At 40.6% G+C, this 23,353-nt stretch overlaps 1 protein-coding gene across 1 annotated transcript in view; it reads left to right on the top strand.

Moving 5' to 3' along the window:
- The window catches only part of ADCY5 (adenylate cyclase 5), a 204,873-nt gene that overhangs the window by 147,854 nt on the left and 33,666 nt on the right, over nt 1–23,353 (top strand). Inside the window, exons 5-8 of the mRNA XM_039699111.1 lie at nt 41–168; nt 3,727–3,885; nt 4,075–4,216; nt 13,032–13,172. Coding sequence (XP_039555045.1) covers nt 41–168; nt 3,727–3,885; nt 4,075–4,216; nt 13,032–13,172 — 570 coding nt within the window. The remainder of the gene's footprint in view (nt 1–40; nt 169–3,726; nt 3,886–4,074; nt 4,217–13,031; nt 13,173–23,353) is intronic.

Below are 23,353 nucleotides of genomic sequence, written 5' to 3'. Positions count from 1 at the left end.
GAATACTTGTTTCTCCTTTATTATTCTTATTTTTTTTAAGGAGAACCACTGTTTACGGATCAAGATCCTGGGTGATTGCTATTACTGTGTGTCTGGGCTGCCAGAAGCAAGGGCCGACCATGCACACTGCTGTGTTGAAATGGGAATGGATATGATTGAGGCCATCTCGTAAGTACCACATTCCCCATAGAGAAGCTCAAAACAAATGCAAGTAGATTCTCTTTCCTCTTAGTTCTTCTTAATATTAGGAGCAAGGTAACCAAACCAGAGAACTCTGGCCAGCAAAAAGGGAAACCAGCTAGAACAAAAAAACCAAAATGCTGTTAAGGCTTGACAGCAGCAAAACAGACACTTGTGTCCATACAGTCATGTGGATATCAGAGCTCAGCCTCTTGATGAGAAAGGCAAAGGTTACTGTAATTACTGGAAGTCTCATCCCCAAAGGAGGATTCCAGTGGATTGCAGAATTGTGAATTCAGAGGATTAATAATAACTTTATTAAATTTCTCTCGCTATTCATTTGTATGTGTTTAAACCAGTTTTTTGCTCACCTTAAAATTGCTCTGCTAAGGTCTGTCTTGTCTAGTTCTACAAATCATTCTCTATGTGTCCCCAAAAAGGGCCAGATTCAAGGCTTTCTTACTTTTGTTAAACTAATTACTAAAATAAAGCATGAAGTTGCTCTGGCACAGACCGGGACAGATTCATGGTCTTTTTCTTTTATTTCCATTTACTTCCTCATCTGTATTTTTTTCTTTTAAAACATGTGGTGAGGCTTTGTCTGCTCCTAAGGTCAGACTAGCAACCATGGAGACCTGTATCTAGTTTTATTGCTTGGAGGATTACAGACAGTGTTGAGTATTGTTTGCATTATACATGTGCTTTCATAGGCCAATTCTTTCAAAATTCAGGGAAGGAAGATTTATTTGGTCATCTTGAGTGTATGCAACTCTGGGTGCAAAGTTCAGTCAGTTTTGGATGGTAGCTGAGCTGACCTTGATACCTACACCATCCCTGCTGCACAGAGTCTCCTGCTCTTTCCCTTCTCTTTTGTTTTTTATTTTCTGAAAGCATCTTCTGAAGTATTAGTGGTTCCAACAGAGAAGTAGAAGATCTCTCAGCATTCTCCACTTATTTCATGCAGTAAATTGATGGAGTTTCCACTTCAGCTTGATAAAATCTAGAGGCACCTCCTTCCTCAGCTTGGTACAGTACATCCTTTACCATTTGAATTTCTGCAAGGACATTAATACACCCCCAGAGTTTTCAACCTCATTTTCATAATACAAGTACACAGGGTGAAAAGCAGTGTTTTCACCCAGGAGACCCCATTCAAAGCACAGTGTACAACAGCATTCCCTTTCTTTGTATACAGTGTACACTGTCAGGACATTCTATCTTTTTTTTCCTTGTTTTAAACTCCATTGCGTTGCACCAGTCTCCTTTTGGGGTTTGTATGCAATGTGCAAAATAAAAGGAATTGGAAGTAACCAGTTCCCAGTAGCCCTTGAAAGAATTCTATTTCTTCCATGTGAGATACAATTAAGTAGCAGGTGACAAAGGGTCTTGTCAAACACAAAGGGTCTTGTCAAAGAAGCAGCAGCCCTTAGCCACCAGCCCCACAGAATATTGTGTTCATTGCCCAGGTGTTGGCCTGATGAAATCCAGAGGCCTTCACATGCTGCTGTGCAATTCCCCACAAGGCTAAATAACATCAGGAAGTCTAGACTTCATTGGTTAACTGCAACCTCCCTTACTTGGAATAAACACAGAGCTGAGGTGTACTCAGTGTTTGTGTACAAATAGCTCTTCAGCAGCCTTTAAAACTTGTTTCCCACTCTCTGTATAATGAATGCATTTAGCAATCTTAATAAGTCTGGAAGGTGATTCTGTTCTCACTACCCCTGCTCTCCCTCTTCCTCCCTCCTCCCCTAAGGCTCAAGATAGGAGGTTTCACAATTAAGGTAACCAATAGCTACTGAACATTTGATTGCAGGTAACAAATAACTACTGAAAATTTGATTGCAGTCTTCACCAACACTGGGCCCTGCTTGTAGGCTGATTTCATCTGTGTCTAATAACAGCAGGGAGTGTTACCCCAAATAGGAAAGAATTAATGAAAATTGTATTCACTGTACCACTGGTATAAATGAGCTGAAAAAAAAGGAAGATAACAAAGGATATTTCATTTGTCTATAAAGAATAACCAAACTTTTTGTTTGCTGCAAAGTCTGGACAAAGTCACCTGGTCATCAATGACTCTACTGAGGAAAGTTCCCTGGTCTTGTGTCAGTAACATGGCTTGGCAGGGGTGCAGGAGGGGTTGTAGCACCCAGTAGAGGGAGGAACTACAGCTGTGCTATTTCTATCAGCTTTATGGGTGCAGCTACATTTTTATTACTCCAACTCCTGTCCCTTTCTCAAGTGTTGTGGTGGGAGCTCTTTCAGTTCACAAGCCTGTAACACCTTACCCATATCAGCTTCCTTTACCTGCTAGACGATCTCTGCTGCTTGTTAATGAAAATAATGAATGTCACTTCAGTGAGTAGGTAGTGAAACGTAAGATAGGGATCATAAGGAGAAGGGAAATCAAAGAGGATAGGAGCTGTTTCAACAAGAAGTCATCCTGGACACTGTTTTAAGGGACATATTGCACTGTTAGGAGTGAACTGGATCCAGAACTGGTCTATCTTTATTAATGCAATTTCATTAATAACTAAAGCATAAATATTAGACTGTGTTGATGTTAGGGAGTTGGGAGGACTTACCTATCCAGATGATGTTATCTAGAAAGGACTGGATGAACCTGAAGACTGAAGAGATTGAAATCTGATAGGTATAAAGTACTCCTTGCTGCAAGGAGCTTACTACTCAAAGGAAGGTACAGTCGTATATGATGTAGATGATTTTGCCTGTGAAGTATGGACATTCTGGGAATTATGTGATTGGCAATAATGAGAAGCAGAGTTGTTCTGAAGGCCTCATCAAGGCTTTTCCCTACCCACACTTCTAAATATATTTCTCATGTGAACAGCTCTTGAAGTTAACTTTTGCCCTGAAGGGGAAAACTCACAAAGTATTCCAGCAGTATTTTTTGGAGTAAGCAGAGCATCCAAAACCTTGTTACATTCAGAACTTGAGTATTTGTAGCTGCCTGTTTGAAGTGCCTGTAATAGATGTGGTTCTCTGGTTTTGCTGCTGTAAGGCCTGTTCAAGCTTTCCAGCTTCAGTGGGGTATTTCACACACATATCATATTTCATCTGTGGAAGACTTGATGCTTGGTGCCATACAGACAAATTAAGATCTCTGAAATCATTTCCTTTTACTCTTTGCAACACGCTATTACTCTTAATGAGGCCGAGTGCTGGCAGGTTATGTCCAGCTTTGGTATGGAAATCAGAGACCAGCACTTTCATCCTTTTACTGCCCCAGAGATAATTTTTTTATGAGTTCTCAACTTGATCCTGAGTTCAGTGTACATGGATTTACTCCAAGAGCTCCACGTTCTAATTAGGGCTCTTCTTGGCCAGCCTGGCCATCCAAGAGCAGTACAGCTCGTCCAGTTTTGTTCCGTTGTCCTGTTGATGTGGATGAGCTGTGCCATGTGTATCTGTGAACAATTTATGGATCATTGTGGATTTTTGTGTTCTGGATGCAAGTTTGTGCTGCTGACTGCAGCCATTCAGTTGTTAGTAATGGCCCTTCTTCCCTGTGTCTCTTTTCAGACTGGTCCGTGAGGTCACGGGCGTGAATGTCAACATGAGGGTTGGAATCCACAGTGGCAGAGTTCACTGCGGGGTCCTGGGCCTCAGGAAGTGGCAGTTCGATGTCTGGTCCAATGATGTCACATTAGCCAACCACATGGAAGCAGGGGGCAAAGCTGGGTAAGTTGCTTCATCCAAGTTGATGTCTTTATCCATTAAACTCCCACACTAAATGTGTAAGAGTAGTGGCATGGCTGAGTCAATTGGGGTTTATTGCTTGTTTGTTCCAGTGCATGGAACCCATCCCTGACAGGACCTGGCTTTTTAGGTGATCACTACAAAACCTGCTTGTCTTTTGTCTCATTCAAGGCGCATCCACATAACAAAAGCAACCCTGAACTATCTCAATGGAGACTACGAGGTGGAGCTGGGCTTTGGAGGGGAGCGCAACGCTTATCTGAAAGAGCACAGCATTGAGACCTTCCTGATTGTGAGGTGCAGCCAGAAGAGGGTAAGACCAAACAAACTAATGCAGGTTTAGGTATCTTTCATACCCTTGATGTCTCTGACACACCAAAATAGAGCCTTTATAGATGAGACAGTTGACGTTCAGTGACAAAAATTCCTGTTTCTCTCTCCTTTTCCTGAACTTTCATGTGAGTAGAAGGGAAATAGCCACCATCTACAAGGGTGTCTGCATCAGGCACTTTCGAATTCTTTCAAAGAAATTTTCCTCACTTGTTTCAAAATCATGTTGAAAAATGTTGTTAATATAGATATGTATTTTGTAGAAGTACTTAAAGGCATAAATTAAAACCACAAAGAACTTTTCTCTGTCAGATTACAGAGGTGATTTTGTCTGCCTGCTCACCAGATGAATGAACATGAAGATTAGAGCAGTTCCTATCATTACTTTTCAGCCTCTCTTTCTGAAGATGAGAAAAACTGGTCCACTGTAATGATCAATCATCATTGTGACAGTAAGATGACATCATACCAACTGTGACATGGGTCAGGCTGCAAAAATAAGGCTATGAGGGCATTACTGACTTGAACTTGAATCAAGTCAAACTCAAGTGGACGTCAGCCAATAAATCTTCCTTTGGGACACTGCCAATAGCAAACTATCACTAGTTTGTATTCTTTTTAAAAACAGTAGAAATACTAGAAAAGGACCTTTTTGATCTAGTTGAGCACAGCCAATAATATTTCTCTTAGTCATTTCTGCACTGTAGCCCCTACTTTGCTATTCACACTATGGGCAAGCATATACAGATTGGCCTGAATTGAAAATAATTTAATATGTTTCTGAATCTAAAACCAAGTAAACCTTCCCACATTTGTAAATATGACTGCCATGAGATTAAGTGAATTAGTGTTGGTGACATGTTGCAACAGCACGATTGATTTGAATAACCAGCACCTGTACAGAAAGACTTTGCTACCATTGCCTCATTTCCTGAGAGAATGGAAGTCTCATATCTCCTTAATAGATATTGTGTAAAAAATCTCCAAGAAAATCCCTTATCATCTGCTAAAGAGAGAAGCTGATGTTTTGGTCTCTATCTGCTCATAAAATAAATCTCATTAACAATGTCAATCTTCAAAAGAGGATTAGAACCTGCAGTGCAAGATTATTGTTCCTGAGCATCACTGCCTGTCAGCCAGCTGATGTTTTAGGTATCTAAGTCACTTCCTATTTGCTGGGCAGATTTAAGAATATAAGCCAAAATACTCTTGTGGTCAGACCCCATCTCCTGGAGTGGAGAGTCTATACTGACTCTTAAATCATGCAGCCACCAGATTGTCTGCATGTTTTTGTGGACAGCCAGAAGTTTCTCTGGAGAGAAGATGAACACATAAGCACTTCAGAGTGCTTGGCACCTGCCTTCATTTCTGTACAAGAGATGTATTTTGAGTAGGAGATTGCACAGAGACACATAAGAGATGTGGATTCCATTCCAGACATAGGTTTTGAGGAACTTGCATCTTTATGCCTTGTTTTGCCATGGGAAAGTAAAATGGGCCATTCTTTCACTGCTTTGTATGTATTTATTGCAGCTCTGTTACCTAGTGTAGCCCTTAGCTGAAGTCTCTGAGCACTACTATAATGCTGCTGTAATGTGCTGTGTCCCAGAGTAGCTAAAAATTGGGACATTTGGATGACTTATGTAATTATTGGGCTAAACTGAGCCATTAAAAAGCAGCTATGCATTGTCAAGGGTATTAGGTGTTTGGAGTTTGAGGAGTTGCTGATTTGTCCGTACTGCTGCAACTTTTGTGCTCCCATAGCTGTTTTTTATCTCTTTGTGAATAGTTTCATAGAGTCATAGGAAGCCTTGGATTGGAAAGGACCTTAAAGATTATCTTATCCCAACCCCCCTGTCAGGGCAAGGACACCTTCCATTAGACCAGGGTGCTCAAAGCTCCATCCAGCCTGGCCTTGGACACTTCCAGGGATGGGACATCCACTATTTCTCTTGACAACCTGTTCCAGTGTTTAATGTTCTCTCTTTGTTCAAAAACTCATTTTCACATAGCATGAAGTTCTGAAGTGAGAAAAGCTTTTGCCCATTGTCAGTTCAGTCAGTCTTGAACTTTTTGCCTGATAGCAGGCAAAGTTCTGGTACTTTACTTTTTCCTTTCATTTCTGCTTGATTTAATGACTTCTTGTGATGTATTTAGCCAGGTTTTCAGTTCATTCTGTTCCAGTAATGGCCATAAAATGTTCACCTAACATTGCTGTGGGTTGTGTCTGGGTTCCTGCTGTCCTTGTACATAAGGCTTGGCATTAGTGTTGGCCTGAGAGCAGATCCAAGTAACTGCCTGAGCTGTTCCTCAGTTCACACAGCAGAATTATCTGGATACCTGGTTCATCAGTCCCACAGCCATCAAAACCCATGAGTTTTGATAAATAGATAAAATGTAAGGGTATGTGTCCTGTACCCTTTCTGCTTGCTGCTGCCATGGGGAGCCACAACTTTGAATTTTCTGTCTTTTTTATTTGTTTAACTTTTTCATTGTGTTAATGCCATTTCTTGGGCACAGAGTAAGTGGGAGGAACATCTATCTAATATTTTTGTTCCAGGAATTGAAAATAGCTTCTTCTTTGAAAATAATTTTTTTCTTTTTCCTTTTTAAAAATGCTATTAACTGGAATATAGTCAGTGCAGTTTCAGGAGGGAAAAAAACTAGATTCTTCTCCCTCAGTCTTTAATGATATTGCTAGACCTGAAAATGTAGTCCTTGTTTTCTGTCTGGTACGCAGAAGAGTTGCTTTCTACTAAAAGAGAACAAAATGCAAAGTTTTAAGTTTTAAAATCCGGTCTTTTTGGATTTTTTTCTCCTCATCTTTACCTCCAGATCTGTTTTCACCTTTCTGTTTGCCCTGTCCTGTGATTCTGCTGCCCTCATGGGTGAGCACTTGCCTGAGAAGCATATAGAAAGATGAAATTAGCAGGTTCTGCCACAAAGGTCTGTTGAATCTTTTGCTGTGGTTTTTTTGCTCCCATTAGTGCTAACACTGGGCTGCTCTAAAACCTGGGTTGCTCTGGTTTTCTGCTGTCTGTCAGCAATTGCATCCCCTCTCCCTCTCCTTTTTTCTCCTGAGACAGACTCTTCCAATGTTTTCACACAACAAAGAGACAAGCACAAGCTCTTATATTTTCTTGCTCCTCAAAAGAAACCTTTACCTTTTGCAAAGTTGGATTATCTCAGTGTCTTCTGTTTATTCTGTGATGAACTAATGTGATTGCTGCTACTGAAATGAAGTTTCTGTGTGTACTCTCCAAGGGAATGATCATACATTTTGTACACTTGAATGTCTCAGGTTCCATTTCTACTGTTAGTCCTCAAATGTTGGGTGCTAATACTCCTTTTCCTCATATCTATCAAATACACCTCTGCTTCTCTCATTAGCCAAATCTGTCATTGCTCACTTGCTGCCAGGTGAGATAAGAAAAATTCAACCAAATCAGTCCTGAGTAGTAACTGAGTAACTCTGGCAGTAACCTTCACCCAGACTAACACTTCCTTGTTCAACACTGTCTCTTGCCATTTCACTAGAAACAAGCTCTTTTCCCAGCTTCATATTCCCCATCTGTCTTAGCCCTTACTGTCCAACACAGCACTCTGTCAAAGGCTCTGTGGAAGAAACAACGCCAGTGAGGGCTACTGCATTTTTTGTCTCTTTAGAAATATTTGGATTCAAGGCTGTTAATCCAAACCCAGCATTTGCTGCTCTACAAGCTCTGTGTCATGATCACTGACTAAATAGTTATTAAAAATATCTGTTACCAGAACTGACATGGAAGTTGGCAGTTTTCCACAGATTTGGAACGGAGGTTGTCTTTCTGACTTCAGCACATCACACTTCCAGTTTTGCTTCCAGACATGGTTTTGTGGGACTTGGCAGTACTGTATTTAATGATCTTAAATGCAACCTAAATGATTCTATAATTCAATGTTTTCAATTTATAACCTTATGCTTATGAGTCTTCCCTTTTGCCTCTACTGTGCCAGTTGTGATTACCTGGAAAAAACCAATCTGCTCCTTCAGTTCTACTAATTTTCTGTTATCCTCACATGGTATAGGATGATTTACACAGGGTAATTTCAATTCTTATCCAGTTAATTTTCACAATCATTTGGATATATGATTCTAATGGACTTAATACATGACAATAGTAGAAATACAGGAATTCTCCAAGGAGATCTTTGCCTTTCTTCCTTACTGGCTTCATTCTTTACCTGAAAGCCAGTATTACCAGATAAACAGCAATTTATCAGCTAGAATTACTAAAACTGTTGCCCGCCTTTTAGTGATTCCCAAACTTAACCTCTAGGCATTGCAATGGCCTGCACAACAATGTCTTTATCCTTCTAAAGAGTGGTTTTGTTTTATCCATGTTTTTTAGCTTACCCTGCAGACTGTAGCATTCATATCACATAACTCTGGTCCTCCACCATCACTTTATATCTTTAACTTTTATATCTGCCCTTCTGAATCTTATTCAAACATTTGTCTCAGTCATAATTGCTATCTTATCACTTCCCTGATATTCTTACAGTACTCCATTTACTTATTCCCAGTTCCTGTGCTGCCAAAGTTTCTGGTGTCTGTGCAGGAGCATGTCACTCAGTGACTGTTGCTCGCTTGCTGCTCTTCTCTGCAATCAGGTGCTGCTCTAATTTGCAGAACCATCACAACTACTCTTCCCAGCATTTCAAAGCTTTACTCTGAGAAGGGTGGAAAAGTGTGTATTTGGAGGATGGGAAACAGACCTTAAGGGGAATAAGGTTTTAACAGCACTAGTTTTATCATCCTCAGCATTGTCAGAAATCTAGGGGAATGCTTTTCTTTGGACAAAAGTAGAAACAAAATGTGCCTGCAAACAGATGAGCAATACTGCTGTGCTGAGTGCACAAAGTCTGCAAAGGGAAAAAATGTTTATTTTTTCTAATGTCTTTCAATTGATTACACTTGGGTGTTTCTTTTAACAATAGCAGGTACACACCAGTTTCAGAAAGGATTGTTGATGGTGGCCTTAAAACAGCTCAACAAAACTTTGGCTGTAACTCCTAGAAAAACAATTCTCATTCTTTTCTAAATAGCACCCTGGAATTCCATCCAGCTGAAGAAACAAAATGGTCCTTTAAATATTGAGCATGTGACTCTCCTAAAACACAATCAATCTAATGTGATGATTCCTCAATTAAACACATTTAATCAGAGCTCAGCAGGGTTCCACTTATGTAGATTTATGAAGGCAGTGGTTTGGAGCATGTAACATTACCAGAAACATCATGCACATGCCAGAAGAACTTCAAGAAAATTTAAAGAATAATATGTAGCTAGATCTGATATGGGTGATCCATGATCAGATTTCACTGTTTCACACACTACAGAAGTAACAGGCATTCTTGATTCAATTGATAAGTACAAGAAAACCCCCAGCTCTTTCTGCAGTTTTGCTGTAGCATTACTGTAGCTCAGTGTGTGGGAACTGGTGGTGGGAACACAATAAAACCCCTGGGAATCAGATTTACAGTCTCTTTGAGAGTCCAGATTTGAAAAGTTCCCACAACAGCTTTCTGGAGTTTAGCCACCTAAAATCTGAAAAACTCATTGCTGTCAGAAACTTTTGCACCTTCTCTTGTTGGTAGTACCTGTAATGAGTAAGGTACCTGTAATGAAAGGTATCACCACTTCTCTTTCTTTATTCTTCTTTTCCACTCTGGTTATGCCTTAGGCAGCCTTGTGTTCAAGTTGTCCTTATGCTGTCACTTAGCCAGGAAGAAACAGAAACATCCTCATAAATATCCACAGAGGAGCTATGACCCATCTAATTCTTCATTTTTAGAGTTTGTTATTTTCATCACCCACTGAACAAGTGATTTTGCAGAAAATAAATTATCTCAAGTTTTTAAAACAACAGGTTTTATTTTTTTCTTTAGTGAGTGTTGATCTTAGCAGCAAAGTCCTATTATTCAAGATGACATAGTAGCACATTATGTAATGTGGAAAAGCAGAAGTGCACTGTGCTTGTATATATGTGTTTTAATCTGATTGGAGATATTGCTGAAACATTGTCCACAGTCCAGTGGAAACTTCCTACAAGAGGTGGGGGGGAAATACTGCCGGAGTTCATGAAGCCATGGAAAATTTATGGCACCTGACCTCATGGTTAGAAACAATCTCAGAATTACATGTTTACGCATTTTCCTGTTCTTACCTCAATCCAGATGTGTCAGTAAATATGTATGAGGTCATTGATTTCCTTCAGATTCATCAAGCAATGCTTCAGACTCACTAGCACTTGCAGCAGTTATGAGGATCACTCATGGGCTGAGAGGGGTAGTATGTCTTCATGGACTTTGGCATTAAGACTTCTCTCAAATTCTAACCAAATTTACTAACTCATGGGGCAAAAACCTGCTGTATATCACTTTTGTCATCTGTTGATGTAAAGGCATTTGTATAGTAACCAAACAGCTTTCCTTTTATGGGTCCCCAGACTAGTTTCAACATCTGGGTTTTTTTATTCCATTTGGTTAAAAACCCCTCCCCTTATTTAGAATAAAATGGATTGACACTGTCACTTCTGTTATTGAAAAACAAAATCTATTTGCTTGGAGATAATGAAGCTGTATTTCCTACCAGTTTTCTGGCATCACATCATAAAAGAAAGAAGCATAACTATGAAGAAGATTGCATAACTGAAAAAAACCACAAGAAAGTATTACAAATGATGGCAAAGAGTATAAAGAGCAGCGAGTCTTAAAAAACAAAACCTCAAACCAACTCAAATCTGGACATCAAGATTTCATCACATTAATGTATTTTTAGAAACATTTAAAAGATGTCTCTCCTGGAGGTTATCCAGTGGCTCTGTCATGGTTGCTCATGTGAAACTCAGCTGCTGCCAAGTGCTAGAATTTTCAGGCTTTGCAGATGAAGCAGTGGTGGGTTCAAAGTGGGGAAGAGGTGATGTGGGAGACACTTGCTGTCCTGGGGCATCCATGTGGGAGCACTTATGGCTCTCCCAAGAGTCATCCAGCTCCCACAGGGTTTCCTTGTGACCCTACATTTGTCATCCTGGCTCGAGAAGGTCTCTGCTGGCACCCTGAGCTGCAGGACTGCTGCTGCTCACTGTCACAGGGCCAGCTGGCTGTGGGGCACAGGGCTCTGTCACAAGTGGCCCCAAGTCCCCAGCCCGTGGCCATGAGCTGGGGAAATGGGGCCAAACATTGCAGCTCCATGTGCTCTGCAATGTTGGTGCCCGTGTGGTGAGCTGTGGTCTCCAGGGAAATGTTGTCATTGTGGCTGTCTCTTCCTTGCAAGGAGAGAGGAGATGATTTCCCATGCTTGTCAATCAGGTAGCTTTCTCCAGCACTGAATTTCAGCAAGCCTTTTTTAATTTCTTTTTTAAAACCCTAATTTAAGGCAGCATAGCACTTGACATTTAACTCTGTGGTTACCATGGAGATAACACCAGGTATTTTGCAAACTCCTGAAAGGTACAAGTTACACTGAATAGTGGGGAATCAAAATAAATAGATATGGAATGCAGACTCCAGGCAAGAAAAGCAGCAGACCTACTGGTATTGTCAAATAACACTTGAACCAAAATTCTAGAGTTGAAAGCAATGGAGGCTTTCTTTTTAAATAACTCATTTGTCTGGAAATCCAAAATTAACTATTAAGTCTGTTTTCTTCTCTAATGTCATTGAAGCAGCAATGCTCTTGAAAAAGTTTAATCTCTCAAGTAATAAACAAGAATCTATACCTTCTGAATTTTCAATCTCTCCAGACTTTGTCCGTTTTAAGCAAGGATATAGTAATTGCCACCCTTCTGCCTTCTGAGTCAGTACAGGTAAATCACACAATCCTCCCTGAGCCAGCCTGCAGTGCAGCCCCTGCTAGAGGGACTTCTGTCCACAGAACACATTCCTTGTGGAAACCTGCCCGTCTTTTTGGCTAGGGACTGTACTCAAAATAAGGAGCTAATCTGCCTGTTGTTGAGCCTAGATACATGTTGCATTTCTGTGCTCTTGAGACTGGCACTGAGCTCGAATGAAACCTGTCTGACAGATCTGTGCTAACCTCACAGTGAGCTCCCACTGCAGCCAAGAGGCAAAGCCTTGACAACAAAATCAAAGACTCTGTCCAAACTTCAGGGGAATTAGTATCAATGTCAAATTGGAAGGTAGCATTAGAGTTGGGAAAACCATTTTGTCACAGTCTGCAATTGCATTACCCTTAATATGAACACAGTTGTTTGCAAGATTTACGTGCTTTCCTTAGCATGTCTGGGAATATGCTCTTGCAAGTGTGGAAAATTATTTGCTTCTGCCTATGGAGAAAAGTGTCCTGTATTGCTTTAAGGAGCTTCAAGGCTCCTGTTCTTCAACTAAATCACTGTCTGTTGTTTCCCTTCCAGATGTAACTGTTCTTTGGCTTTTTTAGGACCCTCTGTGTAGTATCTCATCTTGGAGCTGCAGTTTTCTATCTGAAATGATTCAGTTTTATTCAATTTGTTAATAAAGAAAATAGAGGTCTCGCTTTTGGAATGCTCGCCATGTTTACACAGGTTATGATGGTTGTTCAGAACAAGTAAAGGAATAAAATGATGGGCACCACTTAGAGAGTTCTTAAAACAAGAGATGGTGACTGTGACTGCTTCTAATCAGCAGCTGCTTCTTAGAGTTCAAGGTGCAAAGCCGGCTTTTGGAGTGAGAGATCAGAAGTGAGGGATGCTTGGAGAATGACTGCTGTGTAAATGTTTGAGGACTGAGCATGCATTTCTCTCTGGTTTGTGTTGCAGAAGGACGAGAAAGCCACGATAGCCAAGATGAACCGGCAGCGTGCCAATTCCATCAGCCATAACCCGCCGCACTGGGGTGTCGACCGGCCCTTTTACAACCACCTCGGGGGCCACCAGGTCTCCAAGGAGATGAAGAGAATGGTAATGCCTTGCTCTAAGGACATCCACTTATTTTCTTCTTAGTACAGTGTTATATATCCCTCATGCTTTGCCTGAAGGTTTTTGCAGCCCCTGAGGGCGTTTTCCAAATGGGGGTGGAAAATTCTGCTTTGGCTCCAGAAATAACAATAATCGGTACATCTGGAGGTGAGTGATTGTGAGATGAGGCACAAGGTTGTTCGAGAGGGGAAGGGAGGCTGAATGGCTCAAAGGAGGCTCTTTTGTCTGACTTGTCCCACATTCTGAGCACTCATCCAGGCTGTGTGAGAAGATGTGATTATCTGCAAAAGCTGCTCCATAGCCCAGGCATTCAGGAGGCATCTGGCGTTCATTTCTGTTAGCTCAGTACCTGCACAGGGTTCTGGCTTGCATTGTCACAGCCAGGTGCTGTTCTCCTCTCTAAGCTGTGTGCTCGGGGGGCCCCAGGGGTGTCACTGCCATGTTTAATCCTGGAGAATACATCCTTGAGTACATGGATTAATTGGCCTAAGGTAGCAGGCATCTTCATTTCTTTCTTGTACCTTTCACAGTCTTTCTAAATTAAAACGAACAAGAGCTAATTACCAATTCAATTGCACTGAGAGGACTTTTATGGCTTATTTTACATAAAAGGTGTAGCTGATATCTTTGTTTTCTGCAATGAAGATTAAGATGATAGCTTATTAGTGGCTATTTTTAATAATAACAGAAATATTTAGCACCTCTGTAATTGCATGCATAATCAGATTGTTCTATAACTTTATTTATGCTGTTTTGACCCTTCATGCACAATCAAAAGTGTCTATTTGTTACTCACTTTCTTGTCTGTAGCCAAAGTTCTGCTCCAGGTCACCAAAGCCTTTAAGTATTTTTAAAAAGTTATGAACATGAGATTCAATCCCACAGTTTAAAAATTTGGTCATAGCCATAAGAAACAGCATATGGTATCTTTTAAAGGGAAATGCTGGCACATTTATTGGTAATTGGCACTAATATTATTCAATCTTAATATTATTTTACAGTGCTAAACCAAATTTCTTAGTAATAGTAATGTTTCTTTCATTTCTCAGATCTCCAAATGAGGGCTTCTGACATGAGCATACAGATCAGTGGAACTGTGCATTTTTTATGTGGGCTTTTTAATAGGGTGTGCTCAATAGGCATGACATTATTAGAAGAGACTAATCACACTAGCACATAATTATAATTATAAGTTTCTTTGAATAGCTTTTAAGGGGTTCTTGAAGCCTCCTGTTCAGAAACAAGGTGTATGCATGCCAAATGGTATTATGCTTCTTGGTGTTAATTACAGTTTGCAGTGTCTAGCTGGTTGTTCAGTTGGAAAAACATAATTATTTATTGAAATACCAAGCTGAGTCCTAAAAACTTCACTGCCCCTCACTTGTAGGAGGAAAGACTTACTTTTTTTTTCCTTATCTTTAGCCTTTCCCTGTAATGCTATTTACCTTCTTGAAAATTCAGCAGCTCAGAAAGTCTCTTTACTCAATCTGCCTGTTATATTAAACTCTCTTTTGAGAAGCTGATGTTGCATGCATCAGGCTGTTTCTTGAAAACCAACTGAAACCTGATTCAGATGTATTATTTTCAGCTAGACTTTTTGTTGTTCTTGTGGACTGTTTTTTAAAATCTGTTATTTACAGATTTACAGATCTGTTACATTTGAAATGCATTAGTGAAAATGCAAACATGCTCCCTGTGGCCTCCCATTTTAATATCTGCCAGATGGACATTTTAGTGATTAGAACTCAGGACCAATTTCTGCATCTCCTGTCTCAGCTCGCTCTGTGTTAACTTCTAATTTAAATAGTCATTTCTTTGTACCACCGAGTTTTGCACAGTGCTTTGTAATCTCTAACACTGTGTTACATGTATGCTGTGTGTGCTTAATGCATGCAGAGTGCATGCTGGCTGCAAACTGCCTGCTTAGAAATACAAAATGCAGAGAGACACAAGGGAAGCAGAGCTACAGAGGCTTTTATCAGTGCTCCTCTGGGATGACATGACATTGATCTTGGTACCAGCTCTCAAACCTCCTGAAAATGTGCTCTTTGTTCCACATCACCCACCTTTCCCCAGACCTTTTGCATGTTGTTATACATAGTCTTTCTTCTTGGAAGCTGTGAACATATAAGGTTGGATTAGTCAAAGTATTATGCCAAAGTTGGGCAGTGCAACATTGCCTTTCTCTTCAAGACCTGGAGCTCCTTAGCTCTCTAATTTCAAAATAGGTATTTATAAGGGTATTTGTGAGACAGTCTTCAGGCAGGAGCCAGGTAATATTGCAGTGATGTGCAGTTCCATTATATTAATGTGCAGATATGAATACATTTGTGTGTAGGAAATAATACAGATGGTTATGAAGGGCACTAGGTTTTGTCACAAATGTAAAACATTTTGCATTTTAAAGGCAACCATATTTTCAGGAAAAAAATAGACACAAGTTTTTTGTGGCTCTACTTACAATTCCCTGAAAGAGAAGATTAAAGTTCCCTGAATTGCATTTTTGGGAAGGCACTGTTATATTTAATAGAAAACAGAATTATTTTGGCCATTTTTCTTTCCAGTGAATGCTGGCTCTGGTAGCTATCTCTATTCTTAGGATATATTACCAGTAGTCTGAGAAGAGATGGATTAGCATCAAATGTAGCCCTCTATTCCTTTTTTTCCTTTTTTTCTCCTCCTCCTCCTCTTTTGTCACATCATTTCAATGTGCTGCCATGTCTGGGCACATCACCAGTGCAGTTTGTGGGGTTACACAGTGGGGTTTGTGTGGAATGGCAGCGTGGGCAGTGGCGTGGGGACGCCTTTGGTCCCTGCTCCTCTCCATGTTGTGGCTTGGACCTTAACCTGCACCAGGTCCAGCAGATTTTCCATGATGTTTCTAGTTTAAGTTTTTCCCTTGTGCACACAGGAGTTTTTTCAGACACTTCCACATATGAATAAGATAAATTATCCTACATGTGTCCATGTGGTGGTCATCTAAAATGCCCTGGAAAACAGGAGTCACTTTCCTACTCCTACCCTGGCTAACTGGGGCCTGAGTCAAGCCTGTGTCTGCTCATCCCATCCAGCACTTCCTTTGTGCACTGATCTTCTCTCCAGACCGTGACAAATCCTTCCTTTTCCCTCCCCACTGCTCTGCAGGGCATTCCTGGGTCAGACCCAGCTGCCCTGGGAGGGCGCAGAGCCCTGCCCTGAGCTGGCAGCTCTGCTGCAGCCCTGCTGCAGGGGCTGGGGGCACGGGCAGCTCCAGGGGAACCTGCACAGCAGCAGCTCATGGCTCTGCACAGAGCAGGAACTGAGCCACAGCCTGGCAGAACAGCCGAGCTGCTTTCTATTTGTATTGCTTTTTACAGCTTGTCTTCTCCTTTCCTCAACAAAAGCAATCAGTCCAGCACCAGTGACTCTGTCTCTCTGGAAATGGAGACTTTTGTGCTGCTCATTCCCCCATACACCAGCCTTGCCTTCCCCACTGTCTCTTTATTCAGTTTGTAATTGCAAGAGGGTCAAAAATAAGTGGACTTAAAAGCATTTGAGAGTAGAGGTATATTTATAGCTATAACAACATTTATACACCACTGAGAAATACTTTGCTTTTCCCAGTATATATTTCAGAGCGCTTTTATAAATATTGATGAATTTTAGACTTCTGGAAATAATACTCATGTCTCAGTTTTCATCAGCAAAACAAAATTGCTATTAAAGAAAAACCAATTTGGGGATTGTAGTTGACTGTAAACTGAAAGAGGTTTGTTATAAACAGCAATAAAAAGGGAAATGTTGATACTTTCCAAAATTACAGGGCTGTTCTAGATGACAAATTATTTTCTTGCATCTTTTACTCTGATCAACATTATTAAGTTTATATCCAGAAAGAGCACATTCAGTTTGGGATTACAATAATTTAGGAGATGTGGATGAGTTAGAGATAATCTAGTGGACAAAATTACAAATTAGCAGAGTTTCAACAGTGTGTCCTCTGAAAGTGCTGAAATACTGTGTTTGCTCTAACCTAGAAGGGAAAAGACTGATTAGAAATAAAAGTCTTCAAATACAGGAACGTTTATAAGGACAAAAAATAATGATAAATCATTCTCCATGACTGTAAAGGGCAGGTTTAAAAATAATCATCCTAATTTGCTGAAAGGCAAGTCTAAGTTAAGGGAAAAAAAAACCAAAACTTAGATGCAAGGAACAGGTTGTATTAGAAGCTTGTGAAATCCCTGATTTTCCTGAACATTTTCTAATTATTTTTTTCAGGGCTTTTAAGTTGGGAGTTGCATCACAAAATCCTTTGCAAATATCCAAACAATAAGGCTAAAAAGACTCTATCAGGAGAATGCATAGGGAATAAATAATATATAAATAATATGAGATACATGTAAAGATTTTAGAAAGTTTCTGATCTAGGCTGCACAGAGCTTCGTGCCCTTTTGTACAAGAGCCACCTATACCCCCAAGATTGCTGACAGATACTTGTCAAGCCCTTATTTAAAGACCTGAAAGGATGGAAAGTCTTGCTGGGCATTCTCTTCAACAGTTCTATGATTTTTGTTGATTTTTTACTTCACATATCCTCACTTCATTTTGAAACCATGGTGCTGCATGAGCTATTCACAGTAGATAGAAGACAGTTTAATTTTCTCTCCTTTACAATTATCTTCTCTGTGGTTGAAGACTATTACCATGTCTCTGCACAGCTCTGATTCCCTCATCAAGTTTGTTCCCCAGCTGGTGTTTTCCAGCCCTGTGGTTGTTTTTGCTCCCACTGAGCACTTGCCATTGGTGAGAGGGAGAGCCCTTGCTGAACCCAGCACTCATCCTGAGGTTTGATTAATCAGGGAATCACAGAATGGCCTGGGTTGAAAGGGACATTAAAAATCGTCCCATTCCAACCCTCTGGTTGTAGACAGGGACACCTTTCCCTAGACAACTTTCTCAGAGCTCCATCCAATCTGGCCTTAAAGAATTCCGGGGGAGGGGAATCCACAACTTTTCACATTAGACATTACATCACAAAATGTCCCTTTAATTCCCTGTACAACAGTACCATGTTGGCATTCTCACATCAGGAGTGCTGCCCAGAATATGCTGGACATTTTTGAGGTCTAATAACCAGACTTGACACAGCCTGATGCTGTCTGTCTTCCAAAAAAAAAGGCATTAATTGTGTTATGATTTCTAATCATCTGTGGGAAGTTCTGCTATTGGAGCTTAAGGCTGCCATGCAGCCATCCTCCTTGTTTTCCACTGGCTGCTGTGACAGCTTAGCTTGTTCCTCTGGTGCATGCTTTGGGGAAGGTTTGCTTCAGAAGCAGGTACCTCTGAGTTGTTACAATCAAATATGAGCAGGGTGGCTAATGGGATTACTGAGTGCTGTGTAGATGCCTGGCAGATTTCCTTTCATTTTCCAGCTGCTGGAAAGGTTTAACATTAGGAAGTTTAGGAACAGAAAGAGGAAGCCCTGAAGATTGCAATGCTGGTTTCAGTCTGACCATGCTTCTGTCATGAGTCTGAGTACAGCTAATGAACCATTTAATTTGCAGTGAAATTGTGTATGAAGTCGATGTTAGTTACAAAGTAAAAAACTGACATAAAATCATATAGAGATTATATATGTGTACGAAGTATTAGTGCATGCAGATGTTAAAGATGTGAGACAAAGTTATAAAAATGGATCCTGGGTATGGTTGGCATGATAAAGAGAACAAGCTCTTTCAGTTAGGTGCTTCCTGATTCCTTGTGGTGCTGCTCAGAGCTCTGCACATCCTTCTACATGATATTTGATTGCTTGGTGTTTGTTTTCCAATGAGGCAACACTCATCTACAAGCAGAGTCATTCAACAATAAAATAATTCTTTGTCCTGTTCCCCCTGTCCTAAATCAAACAGTTCTTTGCAGTTTTCATTGTAAATACAGCTCATTTCCTCTCTTTATGTCTCCAAGTTGCCCTTACAATAGATCTTGTTACTTGGAAATCAAAACTGGGGAACAGGTGCCTCAATGGAACAGATGCCATAGCTGATTCTTTGCCAATTCTACCTCTTAAATATCAGAAAAAATTGAAATTAGAAATAAAAGCTCCATAGGACAAGTTTTCCTCAGTCAGCTCTGTCAAAGAGAATTGGATTTAAGTCCATGAATTAGGCTCCGAGGGTTCACCCTCCTTCGAAAGGTTTCATTTAAGTGCAGGTCATCATTATCCTCTTTTCCAGCAATCATCTGCTAAATCTGGTAACTGCAACACTGACGTCAGCAAAGCTGGGCAGGGCCCCCAATGGAGAAGAGTTTGACCCACTATTTTTTCACTGCTATTGTAGTAATCTAACTTGTAATCAAGCAGGGAGAAACTCTCAAAATCCTTTCTGCTGTAATCTCCACATATTGCTATAGATCTGGGAGGAAATTGTTAGTCTAGTCTGGGTTTTATAGAGCCAATTTGGTTTTGATAGCTCTCAAACAGCAAGGGGAGGAATCCCATCAGCAGTTCTGCTGTGTAATTGCTTTGGTGCTCACCTGGAAAAAGGGTTTGCCTGATTCACATGATCCATGGGATCTCATATAAATGAGTGGGAGTACAATGTACATTGCTCAGATTGTCAGAGGCTTTACACTGTTTTGTATCCTCATCTGCTAGCCTTTTATTCTAGTTGATCAGGACTTGCAATCATCCTTGATTACTTCTGTAAATGAGGGATAAGAATCCCTCTTTTAAAGAACTAATCAATGCAACAGCAGATCTGTAGCTGCTATTGAGAAACCTAAGCAGAGTTTGATATTTGCTTGGAAGCCTTGCACTGATAGTTTTCCCACCATTCAGTATCCTTTTCTAGAATAAATTTTACTCATATGGGAAAGGTCATTTGGATTGAGACAGTACTAAAATGTGTCAGACTGGTTTTGATTTGGATTAAATTTAGCCTGCAGAAATAAAGATGCAATTCCCTTTTATTCATAGAAACATTTCCTCCAATGTTCATGGAAGCATTGCACAGGTGGATTTGTGGCATTTCCCAGAATGATTTCCAAAGCTTCCTCAAGTAAGCCTTAATACTTAATGTCAAAAGGCTGCAGGTCAGCAGGTTTGGGTCTGGGTTTCAGAGAGGGTGAGCAGCTCTGGCCAGCACCAGTGGGCAATTTCAATTAAGGCTGGTTAGGCTGGGATCCAGTCTGTCTGCATCTGATTAGAAGGCAAACAGTAGTTTCTGGAGAAGTTTGTCGTGTTTATCATCGTTTGGAGTGTAGACATGGAAGGGCAGAGATTATGGAGCCAGGAACTGATTCAGAGCATTTCTAAGACTGCTTATTTTTATGTCTGCTTTGCAGTTCTAAAAACTCTTCACAAATAGGCATAGAACCAGAAACCATTTCACTTCAAAATGTGACCTTTGGACTGGACAAATTTGGATTCAGAGTTCACAGAAAACTGTGAGCAACCTGCACTTTTCAGAGGTGTGAGCTCAGAGCCAGAAGTTAATTAAAAGTAAGGTAAAGAAAGCCTATTTCAACCAAAGTAACCTCTTGTGATCTATAGATTTAAATCTCATGGCCCAGATAAATTCATGGCATTGGCCAGGTATGGTCTGCCACCTGAGGACTGTCTACAGAATCATTTTTAGTTGAAGAAAGCAGAGGGTTTCACCATCTGTGACCAGTGCTGGGGAATGAAAGTCTTTTTATCAAGTGGGGTGGGCTGCAGAAAAGGAGCACTTCAGCTTTCCTTTTCAGACCTCATTAGTCTGTGTTCCAGCTATAGCAGACACACTCATCATTTAATGTGTTTCGTAAACTGGTTTTCTGCCAGTCTGTTGTTCTGCACTTAGATGCTTGTTAAATATCCTTCCTATCAGGCTTTATTCTTTCTGGACTCTGGAAACAGAAATTGTGTTATTTTTGGCTTGAGTGCTTTGAAGTCCTTCAGTTTTGCTTCTGCATTTACACCTGACAGCATCTATCTTCATAGCCTTGTCTTTCTGACCACAGGGACAAAGCAGAAGGTACAACAGTGCTGAAAATAGATGTGAATAATTAGTTTTGTGGTAGAGCCAAAACAGGTTTGTTTTTAACAGCATCTACTCTCAGCCTGTCACTCTCCCTTTCTGTTTTCCATGGTCACTGTCTGGGAAGCACCTCTGCAAGTTGGCCTTAACTCTTACAAAGCTCATTTTGTCCCTGTGTCCAAAGTTATTTTGATTTCTGCTTTAACATCATGTAAGTTTTATTTTGACTTTGTTCTGGGGATGAAAACAGGACAAGAAAATTAGTTTCTTTGTCATTTTTGCTCTTAAGATCTTTTCTGGAGTTGAGAATGAAGTTTTTAAGGGTGGAATTTATGCTTCCCACACACATTGCCATTAAGAAGGTCATGAAGCTCATCAGCCCCTCTACTGCCTTATTTTTGGAGTTAAATGAAAAGTTAAAAGCACATAAAATCTACTCCACTTTTCTTTGCATATTTACGATATGTTAATAATTGCAGCCAGTGTTCTCAAAGTTAGAATTATTATTTCTAATCGCTCTTGATTTGAAGTGTTATGGTGTAGCAATCAGCTTGTCATGTCTTTGACAAACACTTTGTCATTCTATTTAAGGAATCAGTTTTAATCTTCAAAGAAAAGGGCTTAGTTAATTTAGAAGTCAAGCAGAGAGATGGCAGTCATATGAGCTTTTAGCACAATAGATATTCATAAAATCTCCCCCATAAAGTAGTAAGCCTTAGGGGCCATGGGGACAGATGCAGTAATATAACATTCCCTCCTTTCTTCCTCCTGCACATCTACTCCCACTGAGGATGTCAGTGTAGATTCTGAGTCACCTGACCTGCCATAAAGCAATAAGCTTTTTTAATAATCTCCTGTAGAAAAGACAAAAGAGCAGAGCCTTTAAGGGAGTTGATTCAGCTGAGTTTGGGCTGTTCTTGAAGTCAAAGAGAGGACTGTCTTACTCTCAGAGCAATTATTAAATGCTATTACCTTTGTTTTTTGCAATCTGATGGCAGAGTAATACAGCTTCCTGGAGGATTGAGAAAAGCACCAGTATCAGGGATATTTAAAATGAGACTGAATAAAATTTGCATGAGGTCCTATGTGCAGCAGTCCATAAGTACTGTACTGTGGCAAGACCTATCTCATGCCTCACGGTCCCTTCTAGAGAAAAGGAATTTTGGCCTGAACAAGGGCAACTTTTTCATCATGATTATGGAGCTATTCTTGAACTCCTGCAAACTCCTGTCTGTCCAGTTCTTGTAGCCATCATCACTTTTGTCATTTTAATCCCTGCTGACAATTCCCAGCCCTTCACAGCTCCCTAGAAAACCACGGTATTGTTTCAGCCTGCTGGGTACAAATCTATGAGCAGTCAAGAGGGGATTTATATTCGTAACTCCAGGAATTGGTTGTTTCTCTTTCTATCCCTTTGCACTCCCTCTCCTAAATGACAGGCACCTCATTTTTATTAGCTTCTTTTTTTCCTGGGGCGTTCAGATTTCTGTATATGTTTGTGCAGAAATGCCAATTTTGATGTATCTGTGCAGCAGCACCCAAACAGGCTGAGCCCAGCCCCAGCCCAGCTGTCCAGCTTCCAGTGGATCACATGAGGGGTGCTGGACAGTGCCTTTAGCCCCTTGTATTTCTGTAGAGTTTGGAAGTTTGGCTACCAGATTATGAGTAGGAATGAAGAAAAATCCATCTAACCCTATTCCTGCAGGCTTGCTTGTGTGTTATCCTGTGTATAACACAGACCATTGCATCTGATGGGAGCAGCCTTACTCTGAGCCAAGGGCTTTAACTGGAGCAAAACATCTGACTCCTGAAGATACTAAAGTATTTGCCAGCTGTGGAGAAGAAAAAAAGACAAATATGTCATTAGTGCTCTCAAGCCTTGTGCAAGGGGAAGGAAATAATCTGAAGTGCAGATTTTTCAATGAACCAAGCATGCCCACAGGAGTGCAGGAGGTGAAAGCACATTAACCAAAACCCAGGGGGAAATTTCCCTCCCAACCCAAAGCAGGGTGGGCAGCATGACCCTGAGCTCCTCATCACCTCTTCTGCCTGAAAGGCGTCTTGGTGAGTGATTGAAACATGGATGCTTTAGTGGAGAGGGAGGAAAATCTCTGGTCACAGCCAGGTCCTAGAGGTGTATTTGCTCTATATCCTAGCAAAGTC

Source organism: Passer montanus, unplaced genomic scaffold (assembly GCF_014805655.1).
Source record: "Passer montanus isolate IOZ18808 unplaced genomic scaffold, ASM1480565v1 scaffold1, whole genome shotgun sequence".
Lineage (NCBI taxonomy): Eukaryota > Metazoa > Chordata > Aves > Passeriformes > Passeridae > Passer > Passer montanus.
This window is presented reverse-complemented; position numbering and strand designations above follow the sequence as displayed.